The 15,310-nt window shown below is 40.4% G+C and overlaps 1 protein-coding gene across 5 annotated transcripts in view; it reads right to left on the bottom strand.

The window, feature by feature from the left end:
* The window catches only part of cpeb3 (cytoplasmic polyadenylation element binding protein 3), a 42,165-nt gene that overhangs the window by 22,139 nt on the left and 4,716 nt on the right, over positions 1-15,310 (bottom strand). For 3 of the 5 annotated variants that reach the window (XM_086044734.1, XM_086044732.1, XM_086044733.1), the window contains exon 3: positions 9,124-9,277. In XM_086044734.1, the coding sequence (XP_085900860.1) occupies positions 9,124-9,277 (154 nt within the window). The remainder of the gene's footprint in view (positions 1-9,123; positions 9,278-15,310) is intronic. The other 2 variants (XM_086044735.1, XM_086044731.1) reach the window with 1 other exon arrangement.

Consider the following 15,310-nt stretch of genomic DNA (forward strand, 5'->3'; position numbering starts at 1 on the left):
AGCAAATTATATTATACATGAAATGACTATACATTCTGTCAATATTAGAAAACAGTCATTTATTTGTTGTCACATCTTTGATATGCACACACATAGGGACACATGCATGCACAAACAAAAAGATCTAAAAACCTGGGAAATCAACAGAGCTTTTATTCTGCTATGGGACAAAGGCAGCCCCATCCGTCAGCGCTTTCATGGGGAGTGGTGTGCTGTGAGACGTCATCATTCTTATTATCTTAGTCATTCCAACCATACACACAGCACCAAGAAAAACATTTAATAAAAACTATCTTACCTGGAAAAAATATTGTGCCCTCATGGCTGAACCACATTTAGAGTGACAAACTATTTGCTTCCCTTCCAAATGTGAAGGTTACATACTACTGTATATTGAAAGACACTCAGAGACAATGTTTATGAATATGGCCGGGGGTCACGGCCGGAAGGGTACCCAGGTCAAGGGTGGAAGGTCGCGGCCGGACGGGCAAAAAAGGGGCAAGTGCCCAGCTCTGAATACACTTAGGCTAACTTTAAAATGCACACTCTGTCAGAATACAGCTTTCAAAATCAATATTATTAATTAATAATCAGAGGTGGGCATTCCGTCAGTACTGATTGAAGGTCTGTCAATCCATCACTGATGGACATGCGTTTTGCTGATGAACATCAGGAATCTTAAAAAAAAAAAAAAACTAAAGGATCAGGCACCGAATGGGTTTTCATCTCTCACCAGAATTGTCACTAACCGGGTCAGTACGACGGTCTTTCTCAATCCTTCACAGGCGAATTCCGGTTGTGCTGACGACTGACAGAAACGAGCGCCGATTGTCTCGCATGTGTTTGTTCATGGTGGTGGACATATACCAGGATTGCTTCAAGCGGACTGCATTGGCGATGGGCTCATCTCATTCCTCTAATTGCACGTTCGTAGGTCCTTGCTCCTCTGTTTGCATGCTAGTCCCTCCCACCAGAAATTCCATTAAGGAGGGAAGCGATAGAAATGTTTGGTGGTAATGAGATGATGACCCCTCGATGTCATCATTTGATGGATATTAATATCAACACAAATGTCTGCTTGCTTTATGCTTCAAATGAAATTACATTAAAATCAAATATCAGCAATGTAGCGCTTCACAACTTGGCAGATGCGCTGGCGCTTGTATTACCTTCGAATTGGTTGTCATGACAACAGAAAATATTTGATTTAACTATTTTATGTAAGTTTATTTATTTGCATCTAAATCTTTATGGTTATGGTTTTCGGTTTTTGGTGAAAAGATTTTTTCGAGAAAACTTTGTGAACGATTACTTCCAGTCTGGGTTTCACCGGAAAGAGAGAGACAAGAGCATGATATTATGTGATGGACTTTTATCATCTTCAGTTTATCTACTACTGGGTTAGAAGGCGGACACAGTATGCTATGTTTTGTTTATTTATTGAATGTTTGAGTCAAAGAGATGATTGTAAATATTTCTTGTAAATACTAAGGCATATCTGTGTTTTAGATTTCACAGAGTTCCTTAATAAGACGAGCGATAAACCAATTATGGACATCATTATGAGGTGTGGTTCTTTGCCGGAGTAGATGCACAGCATGCGCTGCCAATGCATGTGACGTAGTGAGTAGCGCCGCAGAAGAAGGAGAAGGAGAAGGAGAGGGAGAAGAAGAAGAAAGAGAAGAAGGAGAAGGAAAAGAATAAGGAGATGGAGGAGACAAAGAAGAAGGAGAACAAGAAGGAGAAGAATACACGGCCACTGGAGAATGACGGACCGGCACAATTTACTGATGTACCCACCTCTGTTAATAATATACAATTACAGCATGGGCTGTAAATTGCATATTAATAAAAGTATATTACTAAATTATATACCGGTAATTAAAAATGGGTGGTCGACTGGTTAGCACGTCCGCCTCACAGTGCAGAGGTCATGGGTTCGAGTCCGGCCCCGGCCTTTCTGTGTGGGGTTTGCGTGTTCTCCCCGTGCCTGTGTGGGTTTTCTTCAGGTATTCCGGTTTCCTCCCACATTCCAAAAAAATGTGAATTGGACACTCAAAATTGCCCCTTGGTGTGATTGTGAGTGCAAATGTTTTGTTTATCTTTGTGTGCCCTACGGTTGGCTGGCAACCAATTCAGGGTGTACCACGGCTACTGCCCGAAGACAGCTGGGATAGGCTCCAGCACGCCTGCGACCCTTGTGAGGATAAGCGGATTGGATAATGGAGGGATGGATGGATGAATTTACAGCATGATTCATGAGCTCTTAGTAGGCCAGTCAGCCCACTTGTGAAGAGGCCTGATAAAATGTTACTGTGGATTTAACGCAAATGTGACATGGATTTTGAGAGCTGGAGCAGCTGCATGTTACAGGTTGGTGTCATGCAAACAAGACGGCATGTTCAAAGTTACTGGACTTGGCTGCAGGCCTAACATATTTGAGTAGAGTGGATGCCTCTTCTTTGCTTGCAGGCAAGTTTTCCAAGCAATTAGGCCTAGTTGAAAATCAATATGACAATACAGAGCGAGAGCAAAGGGTACTGCAAGTCACAATCCACCTTAAAGTATTTGGTTTGTGGCCGTACGTACAAGCACAGTGAGATTCATGACACATGCCTCAGGTACAGTATGTGGAGATGAACAGTGTTGACTTTCATGCTCTAATTTCTAGTTTTCGCTCACCAACCAAATTTGGTAATGATTTGATTTCCAGCTTCAATAGACAGCTGGGCAGCATCACATGCTTTGGTCAACAAGTGCAGAGTTATGGTTAGCATGTCTGCCTCACAGTTCTGACGTTCACGGTCCAAATCTGGGATCCGGCCTTCCTGTGTGGAGTTTGCATGTTCTGCCAGTGCTTGTTTGAGTTACTTCCTAATTGAAGATTCTAAATGAATATTCTTGTCCATATAGGTCAGGGGTGTCAAACTCTTTTTTGTCACGGGCCACATCATAGTTATGGTGTCCCTCGGAGGGCCGTTAATCAGAAGTCAGTAAATAGTTTGTTTAACTCTTTTCAGTTTATTTTCAAGGAGGTATTGGTAACAATTGTTGAGAATACATAATCATAAAGTAAAAAATACACATGACTTGGATATGCCACTAAACCATTTATTGATAGCACCAAACACTTGTCTGGGCCTGTCTATCTGTCTGTACCTGCCTGTCTATCTATGGAGGATCCATGAGTAATTTTGGGGGCAATTGCTTTCCTAACACCTTCAAATAGCTCTGGCTGTCTGCCATCTGCTCCCCCAAGAGGTTGAGTGGGAAGGCCATCGAGGCCCCTAAGTTGCAATTGCGCCTCTGGTTAGGCTTCTTCACTGACAAATTAATTGATTGCTCATCAGGATGGCAGTTCAGTGTTATTACCCAGGATACAACACCACTCTTGTCGTTGTCTTGTCTTGGCTCTCATGGTAACTTCCTTTTAGGTCAAATAATGTCCTTTCTGTGGCTGACTCTGAAACATTATATTACGGACCAAATGGTTACAGCCAAAAGTCTTCAGTCAGGTACAATTAGAAGGAACCTGTTGGGTAAATCTCTAATGACGCTGATGGCATTAGTCCACATGTAAGTGCAATTACAGGGAGTCATCATGCTCATGCCAATGCAACAGGGGGTGCTTGAATCCTTTACAGTAAAGCCATTTTAGCCAATCAGAGTAATTGAATGGGTCCCCTCTCTGGGGCAACTCAGGAAGTGTGTGTGTGTATGAGTGTGTGTGTGTGAGTGTGTGGGGGCCTGGGGGGGTGTATGTGCGTGTGTGTGTGGTGGGGGTGGAGTGTAAATTAGAATACATAAGGACAAGGCTGTTGTTGTATTGCAGTCATTGTACACTATTTCTCCTCGTTCAAAAACTGGTTGATGGCAGTACTCCTCAGTGTTCTTTAACGGGGAAGTTAACCCCAAAAATGTCCTTACAATAATATATTCTATGCAGCCCCACTGGCCTAAACACGGTATTCTGATTAATGTTGCATTTGTGAAATATAAGTTAAGTAGTCAAATCCACCCGTTTGAACTCAGCTTCAAAAAACAGTTGAGCCATGATTGGTCGTTACCTGTTTATATTTTTATCAGTATAAGAGCCTGGCCAAGGCAACAGCACAATGTGTAATAGAAAAATGTGGTCGCATTGCACCCCTGAGATGCATCGTGTTGAATGGTACCAGTTTGTTCAGTACCAATGGAATACCGTGGAAAAAAAGGAAAACAATACCTAGGGAGAAGCACCTGAAATTGCTGGAAAGACAGTTATTTTCCACATTTGTCGACTTGACCTACTATCTTCCATGAACACTTGCACCAACAACTCAGGATTTGAACATCAACATAGTGAAAATCAATGTAGCTACACAACAAAAGAGAATGTTTGTTTCCCTAGAAAACAAAACTATAATTAACTATTTGACTCAGTTACAAAACTAAAACTATTGTCTGTCTTCCATAACTCTTGTTAGTCTGGGAGTTCGTAGATACATACATAGACAAATATACACATACATACATATACACATACACATTCATATATATATATATATATATATATATATATATATATATATATATATATATATATTTATATATATATATATATATTTTTTTTTTTAATTAATTTTTTTTCTTTATTGTTAAATAATCAACGATGTGTTAAGTTCACTGTTACATCAGATAATGTATTATGTTATTGGTAAAAATGTTATTATTTCAATATCAGTCAGGATTTTTATGACATTATTGGTAAAAATATTACATTTTGGGTTTTATTACATTTTCAGGTGTTATTACATTTTCAGGAAACTATTACATTCTAGGTTGCTATGTGGACCAACAAACTGTTTACCCACTAAAACAAGGCAAGTAAACTTGTTTTGTTGCCTGGGTGGGATTAGCCCAGTCATGACTGCACAAACCGTGAATTTTCCATCATAATGCAACACAATCACCCTGACAGCAGGATTTATTGGACATTAGTTGCAATCTAACCTTTAACACAGCCAAACCCATCATCTTATCTGTATGTAGTCATTAAATGTTGTTTAAAGTACAGGGCCTTTTGAACACCTCAGTATAATGTACTAAAAGGTTATGAGGTCAAGTGCATCATTTCAAGAAAGCCAATACTGACCTTTCACCTCAACTTAATTTAGCATGACCCCTCTCCAAATCATAGCAGCGTACCGGTCGACTTACTTTCCCCATGTGTCGACAATTTTGGATTACCTAATGCACAGAGTGGCCACATGGCAAAGTTAATCTGGCACACTCCACTCACACTTGACCCAAATGAAGCAACGAGGCGTAACAGTGGTGCAACATTCTCGGTCTGACCGTTTGTAAACAGGCTTCTGGTGGCTATGATTCATTTGACTTGTGTTGTGCCTGCAAGGCTTGTTTTGCTCCCGATAAAGACCTCTTGTCAACTCTTATCTACAGACCAATGCTTTTGTCAACAATGTAGAAAGTCAAACAGCAGCAGCATTTGTTCGTCCTCTACTTCTGATGACTTATACTTGCTAGCACCGTCCATTCTATAACATGAACAAGAACAAAGACTGGAATCGATACTTTAAAGGCTAAGCCCAAAAATAGCCCACTACTAAATCAATGAGAAAAGTTTGACGTCTCCAGAGCAATCTCAATCTGTTTGGTTAAAGTCCACAACAAGAACCAATTCATGTATTTTTTTTTTTTTAAGGACTGGTATTGAAAAGCAATGCCAGCATTACAAGTGGCAAATTGTCAACTTGACAAAATGCACAGGACAAATAGTTTACTTAAGAAGATAAGCAAGTCACTCACAATATTGGAGAGCTGTTGTTACAAGTTAGAATGCCATAAAATTATTTGAATAATGTACCGGGTACATCCTGCCTCTTGTATGTCAATATAAATGAAATGAAGGGAATTGTGGAGGTTTTATAATGTATTCTGTGAATGAATTATTTTATGCCTGAAAGTAATTAACTCTACCATCTTTGGAATGTGAACCACAGTGGCATCGCTTGAGGAGGTTGTCATGAATGGTTTTAATAGTCTAATTGGCAAACAATGAGACTGAATTTAAAAAACTATAACACATCCCAAAAAAATCATTGCAATAAACACAAACTGTAGCTCTGTGTTGAGTTCATAAACTTCTTATCTTTTTAAGCTCTGTGTACTCTCACACCCACAGTAACAATGTGCAAATATGAGTTAGACACGCTAAGCTAATGCTTGCAAGTGTTAGTGCATGTGTTTGCACAGTGTAAGTCTATGTCAAAGTTCAAAAGAATTTGTAGTTTGCACTTTGAATATTTGGCTTGATAGCTAAATTGTGAGTGAGGGCACTAATACTTTCAAATGAATGGCTAACTTGTTTAGCTTCAAGTAAGACAAAATACTGTAAACTGAATGATGCAGTGCATTTCTACACCACTACCAATGTTTGTTGTTGTGACTTTCAGCCTGTCTCTTTAGGGTCGCTACAGCAAATCGTTCACATGAATTGTTTCTTCCTCTTCCTTCTTACCAACGACAAACACACTATTAAATATGTTGCTAAATTAATACCTGGAAATGTAAATTAAAACGGAGCTCTTTTCTAGTTCATTTACTCAGGAATAAGATCTCATTTGCAACGGTGAGTCTTTCGTTTGAAATATCACTCAGTGGGGAGGGCGGAGGGAGGGGTTGTGTGAGTGGATGTTGGTCGAAGTTTGTAGACGAAAACACAAATGGAAGGCCGTTTAAAATGATAGGCGGATCGGCATATAGGCGATTACTATTTTTGCGGCCGGAAAAAAAGGAGGATAGACAGCGGAAGGGTATTCCGGCTGCAGGTGGAAGGCGGTTAACCGACCGAGAAATTTTAGTAAAATGCCCAGCTCTGGTGCAATCGTGTATGTGTGTTTTTGGTCATCTGGTTGAGTTCAACAAGATCCAGCATCTGTTTGAAGGTGCAGTATACATACAGTATGTTGAAATATCCATCTGGACTCTCACACTGAAGAACCATTAATTTAGTGAGATAACCCTTCAACAATGAAGTGTCCCTTTCACACATGCACTTCTACAAAGAAGTGCTCATTGTGAGAGCCACACTTTAAAAGGAAAAAAAGGGCAGTGTGGGCGGGCGACACCTCACACTTTTTAAAAGATGCATTTGGCTTATTTGTATCATGGTAAGTAAGTGTTGATCTTCCAGAACAGACAAACTCAAACTCATCCAATCCCAATGAGAGGTTTGCAATGTTTATGATGGGATGGATGTGGGTAGGACCCATTGAGTTGGAGATGCCAAAACTGTGCCTGCTGGATTCATTTGTTCTGGCAGTACAGTTAGTTGGTTATATACAGTACTAAAGTGTGATTTCTGGCTAGTTATAACAGGAGGTTAAGCAAACTCATTGCCTTTTCCCAGTCAACTGATCGGCCAGTTGGCTCAGGTGAGCGATTATGATCTTGTGAGAGTTGCGTTATATTAGTATACATCACATACTGCTATTGATTGCTTCATTTTTACATACAACCCATACGAACAAAGATGAATTTTTAAACTACAACCTCGAATCATAAACAAACAATAAATATGTTTCTGCTATTGGGAGCTGTAGAAGCACAAGATAGATTTAAATTTCACATCAGGATCAAGATATTGGAGCTCTACACAAACAGGGTGGAGTGTTCATGGTTGACAGGAGAGCTTGCAGCAGTCATACGCCTCTCTACATAACAACCACAAAGGTAAACATGCAATGAGGGATGCACCCATGTCTACACTATGTACCACATTCCCTGTGATGTTTTCATGATAGCCATTAGTATGATGGAGGAAGTGGGCACTTGTGGACGTAATAACCAACCACAAAATCACAACCACCACCACAGGAGGCTGGGCTATTGTGATGTGGTATTTTAGACATCAGATACCAAATATAATCTAGAAATGGTAGATATTAGCTACATGTGTTTATTCTGTGTAGGCTTCTTGAGTGACCTGATCACAAGTGAAATGCCACTACATAATGCATTCTAGAAATCTGGGAAGTCAAGTCTATAAAAAGTGAAGTGACACTGCTCAAAGACAGAGTTCTAACCAGAAAACTCATTTGTTGCTAGAGATGTATTGGACACCCACTAAAAGACTATAAACAACTATTTAGCCTGTAGTTATCTGTCTTTATTGAATATACTGGATACACACAACAATTTGAGCTATAGTCTAGATATAGTTATTCAGGTCTGCATCACTATCTTATTGCAGATGTCAGCCACGACTTGTTTACATATGAATGGATGGAAGGCTTTGAGGCAGAAACGCGTCTCGCTCATGATCATATTGTACTTCCTGCATTCACAGATGCAAATGCACATGCAGACCAAAATGCATTGTAACCTTTGCAGCAATGTTGCACGTCAGTCAGAAAGAACACCAGTTACGCAAACATCACAGTTGAAGATTTTGGATATGTCCATTCAAGTGTAAGCAGAGATGGGCATACCGCCTATGTGACAGACCGGTCCGCCTATCCGCCTATGACGGACGCCCATTTCCATGCCGCGGTGAGTCTTTTGTTTCAAACATTGCCGAGCAATGCTAGTGGTAGTTTTTCGAAGTTGGTAGTCGGAAACGCTAATAGAAGCCCATTTAAAATGATGGTCGGACTGGCCTATAGGTAATTACTATTTGGTCCGGCCGGACAAAATGGCAGAAAAACAGACAGCGGAAGGGTACCCTGGCTGTAGGCAGAAGTTGACAAACGGACAGCAAATCTTTTGTAAAATGCCCAGCTCTGGGTGCATGAATGTGATGAGAAGTAGACTTCAGTACAAATGGAGTGTGTTTAAATCACAGATGCCTAATGTATGTATCGTTAGGCCCACAACCATAGCCAGTTACAGTTAGAATATTACATCTTAAATCCTTCGCTAACCTTTCAGGGTGAAAACTGTTTGTTGTCCTTAACATTAATTAGGATGCAGGAATTTGAAGGTCAAACACTTAATTTGTGGAATTAATTTCAATCCAGAAATGGAGATACATACAGGAGCAATAAGAAAGGTATAATGAGACAAAACAACCCCCACGACCCATACATACAGCTTAAGCACAGACAAATGAATATTCCTAACCTGCAAAATGATTCCTCCACAAAATATCAGCGACAGTCATTGGTGGGTCATCAGCAGGGTGAGCTTTACCTTTGTCATGGTCAGTCCTTATCATATCCATCAAGGAATTCTCCAAAGAGTGCAAGCTAAATGCATCAAAGGGCCGATTCCGGTCCTACAACATAAAGAAGAAAAAACAAAAGAGAAAAAGAGTGTGAGCGAACAAAGGCTCACAACGTCTGGTGGCACATTGCAAAATACAAAATGAACGCGGGAGAATATGCATGAAATTTTACACCCAGACCACCATCACAAATTATCAACAAAATATAGTAGTTGGTAATTGAACTGATTATACTGTCTTGAAAGCTAGACTACGGTTAGAAATAGCGAAAATAATCTACATTGATGCACCCTATTGGAGTAATAATTGGACTGCAAGGTAAATGTTAGTAACTATTCCAAGGCCAAAAGGCACAGGTATTCGTGAACTGTGAGAGCCAATTGTCAAAAGGTACAAACAAACACTTTTGAGACAAATGACAAATTATCTTAACATAAAACTTTACTTTAGAGTTGTGGGGCATAGAAAAGTTCAGGAACCCCTGCTCTAGTGTGCTGTAGCATAACACATGCTGTTTCATTAATAATCTGACCCATCTCTCGTTCAAAGTCAGGCTATAGCACAGCCTCGACCCTGACATAGAAAGTGAATGAACAAATCATTTGTTAGTGTATGTGTCATTTTGATCTAATCAAAGACGTAGACTTCAGTAATGAACCTAGCTACTGAAGTGCAGATTGTTGATGAACCATGTTGCATCTTTTGTTAAAAAAACTAAAGCAGTCTTGAGGGGAGTGGTTCACATCACTCTTTGCCATTGAAAGGACGCCAATTAAAGCTGAAATCATGAAACCTATCGAAAGGTCTGACTGGTTCTATGTAACAGAGAAGGCTCTGAAGCTGCCATCAGTGGAAAGTTGGTCTAGTTGTCATGGGTCACACAGAGGGATTCATTCTGGTCTTTAGTTAGCACAGATGACTAATCATGTGCTGCATAATCTGTCCTTGTGATGAAAAAAAACATTTACACATCCAGTTTTCTGATCTTGTGAGGCAAATCAACCCCTCCCCCTTGTAAACCAGAACAATAATCAATACTATGTTGAATGGGTCAAGGTCAAACCACGCGCTCACAGCTGATCAAACGCCTACTGTCTGTGGATGAATGGATTCGAGTGACATGTGTGCCAAAGGTGAGGCCTGAGAGTGTCTCCCTCCAGGCTTGGCAGCCCAAGCCCAAGCAGCATTGTTTGCACACCAACACTATTGTTACACTTTAGGCTGTGTATTCAAAAGCGTTATTCACCCGCACTCCGGACCCGACAGCATCACGCAGATAAAAATCTGCCCACTTGGTATAAACGCTAAATACTTAAAACGCTGAGCTTTTCGTTTCCTTGCCCTCCCCTCCTCAGTGATCGGTGTGGATGCGCACAGTGGGGGCAGGGGGGGGGGGCAAGGTCATGGAGCTCAATTTGGTCCAGTGACCTAAACAGCATACTCTGCCACACAGATTTTACATTTAATGTAACATAAGGACCCGAAAGGTCAGAATGAAGGGTCAGCTGGTTTTTCCTAAATAACATGATACAAAAGCAAACAGGAGATAATACCTAGCCAGAGCATAGTTTTGTTTTGTCTATAATTTAGCATTTTCAACTTAAACTCCAAGAGAAAGCTCAGAGAGCAGAGCCGTCCAAGCTGACAAAAATTTGAACATTTAAAATCATGGAGCTTGTTTGTCTGAAAACATTGTGACCAGCCTCACTTTCGGCAATCGTGAGTGTGCACTCGGACAGGAATGAGTGAACAAATGACAATAAATGTCAGTTACAATTAAGCTACACACGAATCGTAGAAGTGACAAGACCATCAAGTAAATATCAGTGATTGTACAAACCTCCATCGAATTTGGGACGTTGTGCAAGATGTAAATAAAATCAAAATGTTGGTACAATGATTTGCAAATCCTTTTCAAGAAGCTTTACACAATAAGGATTTTGGAGCCGATCAATGAGTTAAACAAAATGCTAGCCGATCCCCGATCCAATCAGAAGATGGACCAATCTATCCAATCAATTTAAAGAACTAGTTCATTTACTGTAGAGTTGACCCACACTATTCACGGGGGATTGGGCCCAGCCCACGAACAGCCACAATTTGTGTACAATTTACGTTCCTGGAGTGAAGGAGATTGTTCTTGCTGTAATGTTTTACTTTGCGGATCCGACCAATGACATCATAGATCGATTTGCCAACTATGACATTATAACTGATCACCATTTTATAAAATGCAAAATATCTGATCCAGCCAATCTGATCTATGTAAAGTCTACTTTTCAACCTACATTATATTCACTTGAATACACAACAAAAACAAGATATTTAATGGTCAAACAGTACACTTTTTTTTTTTTTTTCAAATATTCACTCATTTTGAATTTAATGCCTGCAACACATGAGACACATTCCAAAAAGCTGAGAGAAAGTGCATGTTTACCACTGCCTAATTACAACACCAGAACAGTTGCAGCGGTTACGATGTAGGCTATGCCTAGGCCCTCACCTACCCACCAGGTGACTCAACATTTTTACTCTGTTTTGAAGGACAGCCAGTTGGGAAAAAAGATTGAATCTTCAGAAGAGGTCATTGTTATAATTTCTCTATTATTGCTACATTTCTTGGGCAGCTACTCTACAGGACCAGACTAATGCAAAAAAAGATCCTGGACAACCATTTACACCATATTTACTTGCTGATGAAACTTTCCTTAGTTACACCCTAAAAATAATAAAATTCATTGTAGATTATATTATCCAAGCTGACGTGAGATCTGAAGTGATAACAACTACCATCTATTTGGATCAGGGACTTAAGCCTCACACTGATATGCTAAGAAGAATTCCACACATTCCCCACCTTTAAAGCAGAAGCCAACAGCCCACCAGTGCACATCCGAGCACAAGGGATCTAAGATTCCACCTGCATAAACTAGCATAGACTTTATTAATCATGCAAATGAATGTGGAAGATGATCTACGAACCGGGCGCAATGAGGATTGCGTCTGTCAAACGGGCATAAAATTGCAGCAAAAGTTCATTCTGGGAGGACTATAGGCAAAGAGACTAATTTAACACACGCAATGTGATTTAAAACCTGAGATGAATTCTTTCGACCGATTTCGCATCTTTAAATACTAAAAAGCAGGCGAAAAACAGTCTGCAAAGCGGAGCCTGCATGGCGATGGCAAAATGGGAAGTGGAGGGGAGAACTTTTCAGCCCTGTCAACATTTTCGATACCCAATGAACAAAAATCATCATGACATATCTATTCAGCAGTGCCATTTTGAAGCTTCTTAATGATCTGAGGGTTGATTTGGAGGCAGTAACAAGAAGGAGTCATGCTGTATCACCTATGACAAAACTCCTTTCAACTCTGTATTTCCTTGCATCTGGAACATTTCAGTGCATTGTGACAATTGGTGCTGGCCTCTCCCAAAGCAATTTTGTCCACCGGGCTGGTCAAAACAACAAATCATGCCTTTTATGCAGTTGCTGCTTTTTTGCAAATTTAGTGATTATCAAAGTCAGAAATGGTTGTTTACCTCTTTGACTAACACTTCCAATTCCATCACTTTAATATTAAATTTGTGTTTTGGGGGGAGTGAAAGTTCCGTCAGACTGGCCGACGGACATCCGTTTAAAAATAGAGACGGACCGGCCTACAGACGGGTACTATTTTTTTCCCCCGGAGAAAAAAGGCGAATGACGGACGACGGAAGGGTACCCACACTGCAGACGGCTGACGAATAATGGACGCTCAATTTTTAGTAAAATGCCCAGCTCTGGTGCCGATCCTGTGTAACATTACATTTAAGAACTTCAAACATAACACCCGGTTGAAATATTTTTTTTCATAGGCGCTATGGCATGAGTACTATGGCATAAATTTTGTGACATTTAAAAAATGTTTACACGCAAGGAAAAGTTTGGGTGGGGGGGAGGTTAGGTTTGGGGGTGGTTTTAGCGAAAAGCGAGGCGGACCGGCCTATAGTACAGTATATATACATTTTTTAATCCCGGAAAAAAAGGCAAATGACAGACGGTGGAAGGGTACCCATGCTGCAGACGGAGGTCGAATAACGGACACTCAATTTGTAGTAAAATACCCAGCTCTGCTAATAATGTTAAGAAAATAGATTTACAGAAAATGATCAAATGTATTTTAACTGCAACTGTCAAAATATTTTTTTTCTTTTGATTGTCTTTCTTGGTTTGGGTCAGCCGGGACTTCTCGGTTTCACTGAAACAGATAATAGATGGGATCCCTCCTTGACAGCGGAGGCTGACCAGCAGGCAGAGGGAAATGTCTGCACAAACAGCGGCGCTAGGTCGACCTGTGTGGACATTCCGTTGGCGGCTCACGAGTGCTAATTGGAACTAAAAAATATTTTGTTGATTATCTGTCTGAAATAAGTCTCATCTTCGCCTCTATCAAAACGCTCAACCTCTGCCATGTGATAAAAAGGATGCCCACGAGCTAACACACGTGTTCGGCCTAGTTTCTTTAAAAAAACGAACAGGCCAAACAATGATAAAGAATAAGAGCCTACAACTTTCTAGACAGATAAAGCTTTACTTCAGAGACAATATCATCGGTCCTACTTACTGTATGGGTTTATTGTGAGTCTAAACCCGATATACGTAAAATGTCGCAACAGGCTTGAAAATGAGGCAATAAAGCCATCAAAACTTCGGCTCATACAGCCAGGATTAAAAGACAAGCCTTCTGAGTTTTTGGAAATAAAAAAATCATTTTTTGTATTTGTTTTTAAATCAAAATATGTCCATGTGAAACTGCTACGTTGTGCAAAAAAGGTTCGGGACTGCTGGTGTAACGCCTTTTCAAATTTAAAGTGCGCTTCATCTTTTTCACGGATTTCAATGACATTCACAAGTTTGAGGAAAACTCCATGTTCCATGATTTGCCAGTCAGGAAAAAGGTCAAGTGTGGCCGCGTTCAATCAAAATTTCCACGCAGTGGTTGGGTCAGAAGTCTGGATGGGAAAATCTGCACAAATGAAATGTGCACAAGTCCAGGCAGTTAAAAAAGGCACGGTCTGGAAAATATGGCCCTACGTGAGATCTTCAGAACCTCAACAGGCACACCTGTCATATGAGCTCTCCATGTGACATTGTGCGACGGTTGCGGCCCCGCCTGCTGCTTGGCTCAGCAATTTGCCAGAGTTTCACTTCAGCAAACAAACCAGTTGACATGTGGCACCCCGACCTTGCATCGTGGTGATAACTCCTCTCCAATTATGGGTGTAATTGTTAAGCAGTAAGGTGTGAGCTGTGACTGAGATGACATAAGTGAGGTACCCAAAGGCCCTCTCGGAAAATACTTGTTGTAAAAGTTATTGTTAGTGGGCGTAGTTGATTGCAAATTCATGTGCTGATAACAAGGTCTAATAACACTTTACAAGCTGTAAAATATTTTATGGCCCACATATCCTGGACTTGGACTTGTTTTCACACACAAATGTAATTTACCCATCACAGACACAACCACAACGCCACGTGTACACAAAAGTTGGGCCTGAGAAGGACTGAATGACACTGAAATCATTATTTAAGGGAGTGAATGTTTAATCCCAGACTGCCATTTGCGAGTTGTGTTTCATGTACCCACAATATATAATCATTACAACACTAACAGGTTTGGCCTATGCTCTAGTCTTCTAACTCCATGTTTCATCTTGTGAAGTTCCAAGTCAGCTTTACATTTCAGGAAAGAGGAGTTGCCTGGCCTCTTATGACGATTTACGTTGCAGTCAGCATAAATAAACTAAGGGGAAAAAAAGACTGGCGATGTGTGAAGAGCAAGTCAGCATTGCTAACAGTCATGTAGTCTACTTGCAATAGGATTTGCTAAGCAGAAAGCTGGCCCCTGAAACAGTCTTGAGGCTGTTCATACAAGTAAACACAGATGAGGCCTGTGAAAATTCTGTTTCCCTACACAGATCCATACATGTATGAACTGGTTGTCAAACAGGGTATAGTCCTCTTAAATATTAGTATGTGAGCTCTCAGACATTTTTTTAGTCAGAAAGGCCTCATCACATTCTCTCTTACTACCTTT

This window comes from Filicampus tigris, chromosome 11, assembly GCF_054856515.1.
Source record: "Filicampus tigris isolate MCC_2025a chromosome 11, RoL_Ftig_1.0, whole genome shotgun sequence".
NCBI classification, from domain to species: Eukaryota; Metazoa; Chordata; class Actinopteri; order Syngnathiformes; family Syngnathidae; genus Filicampus; species Filicampus tigris.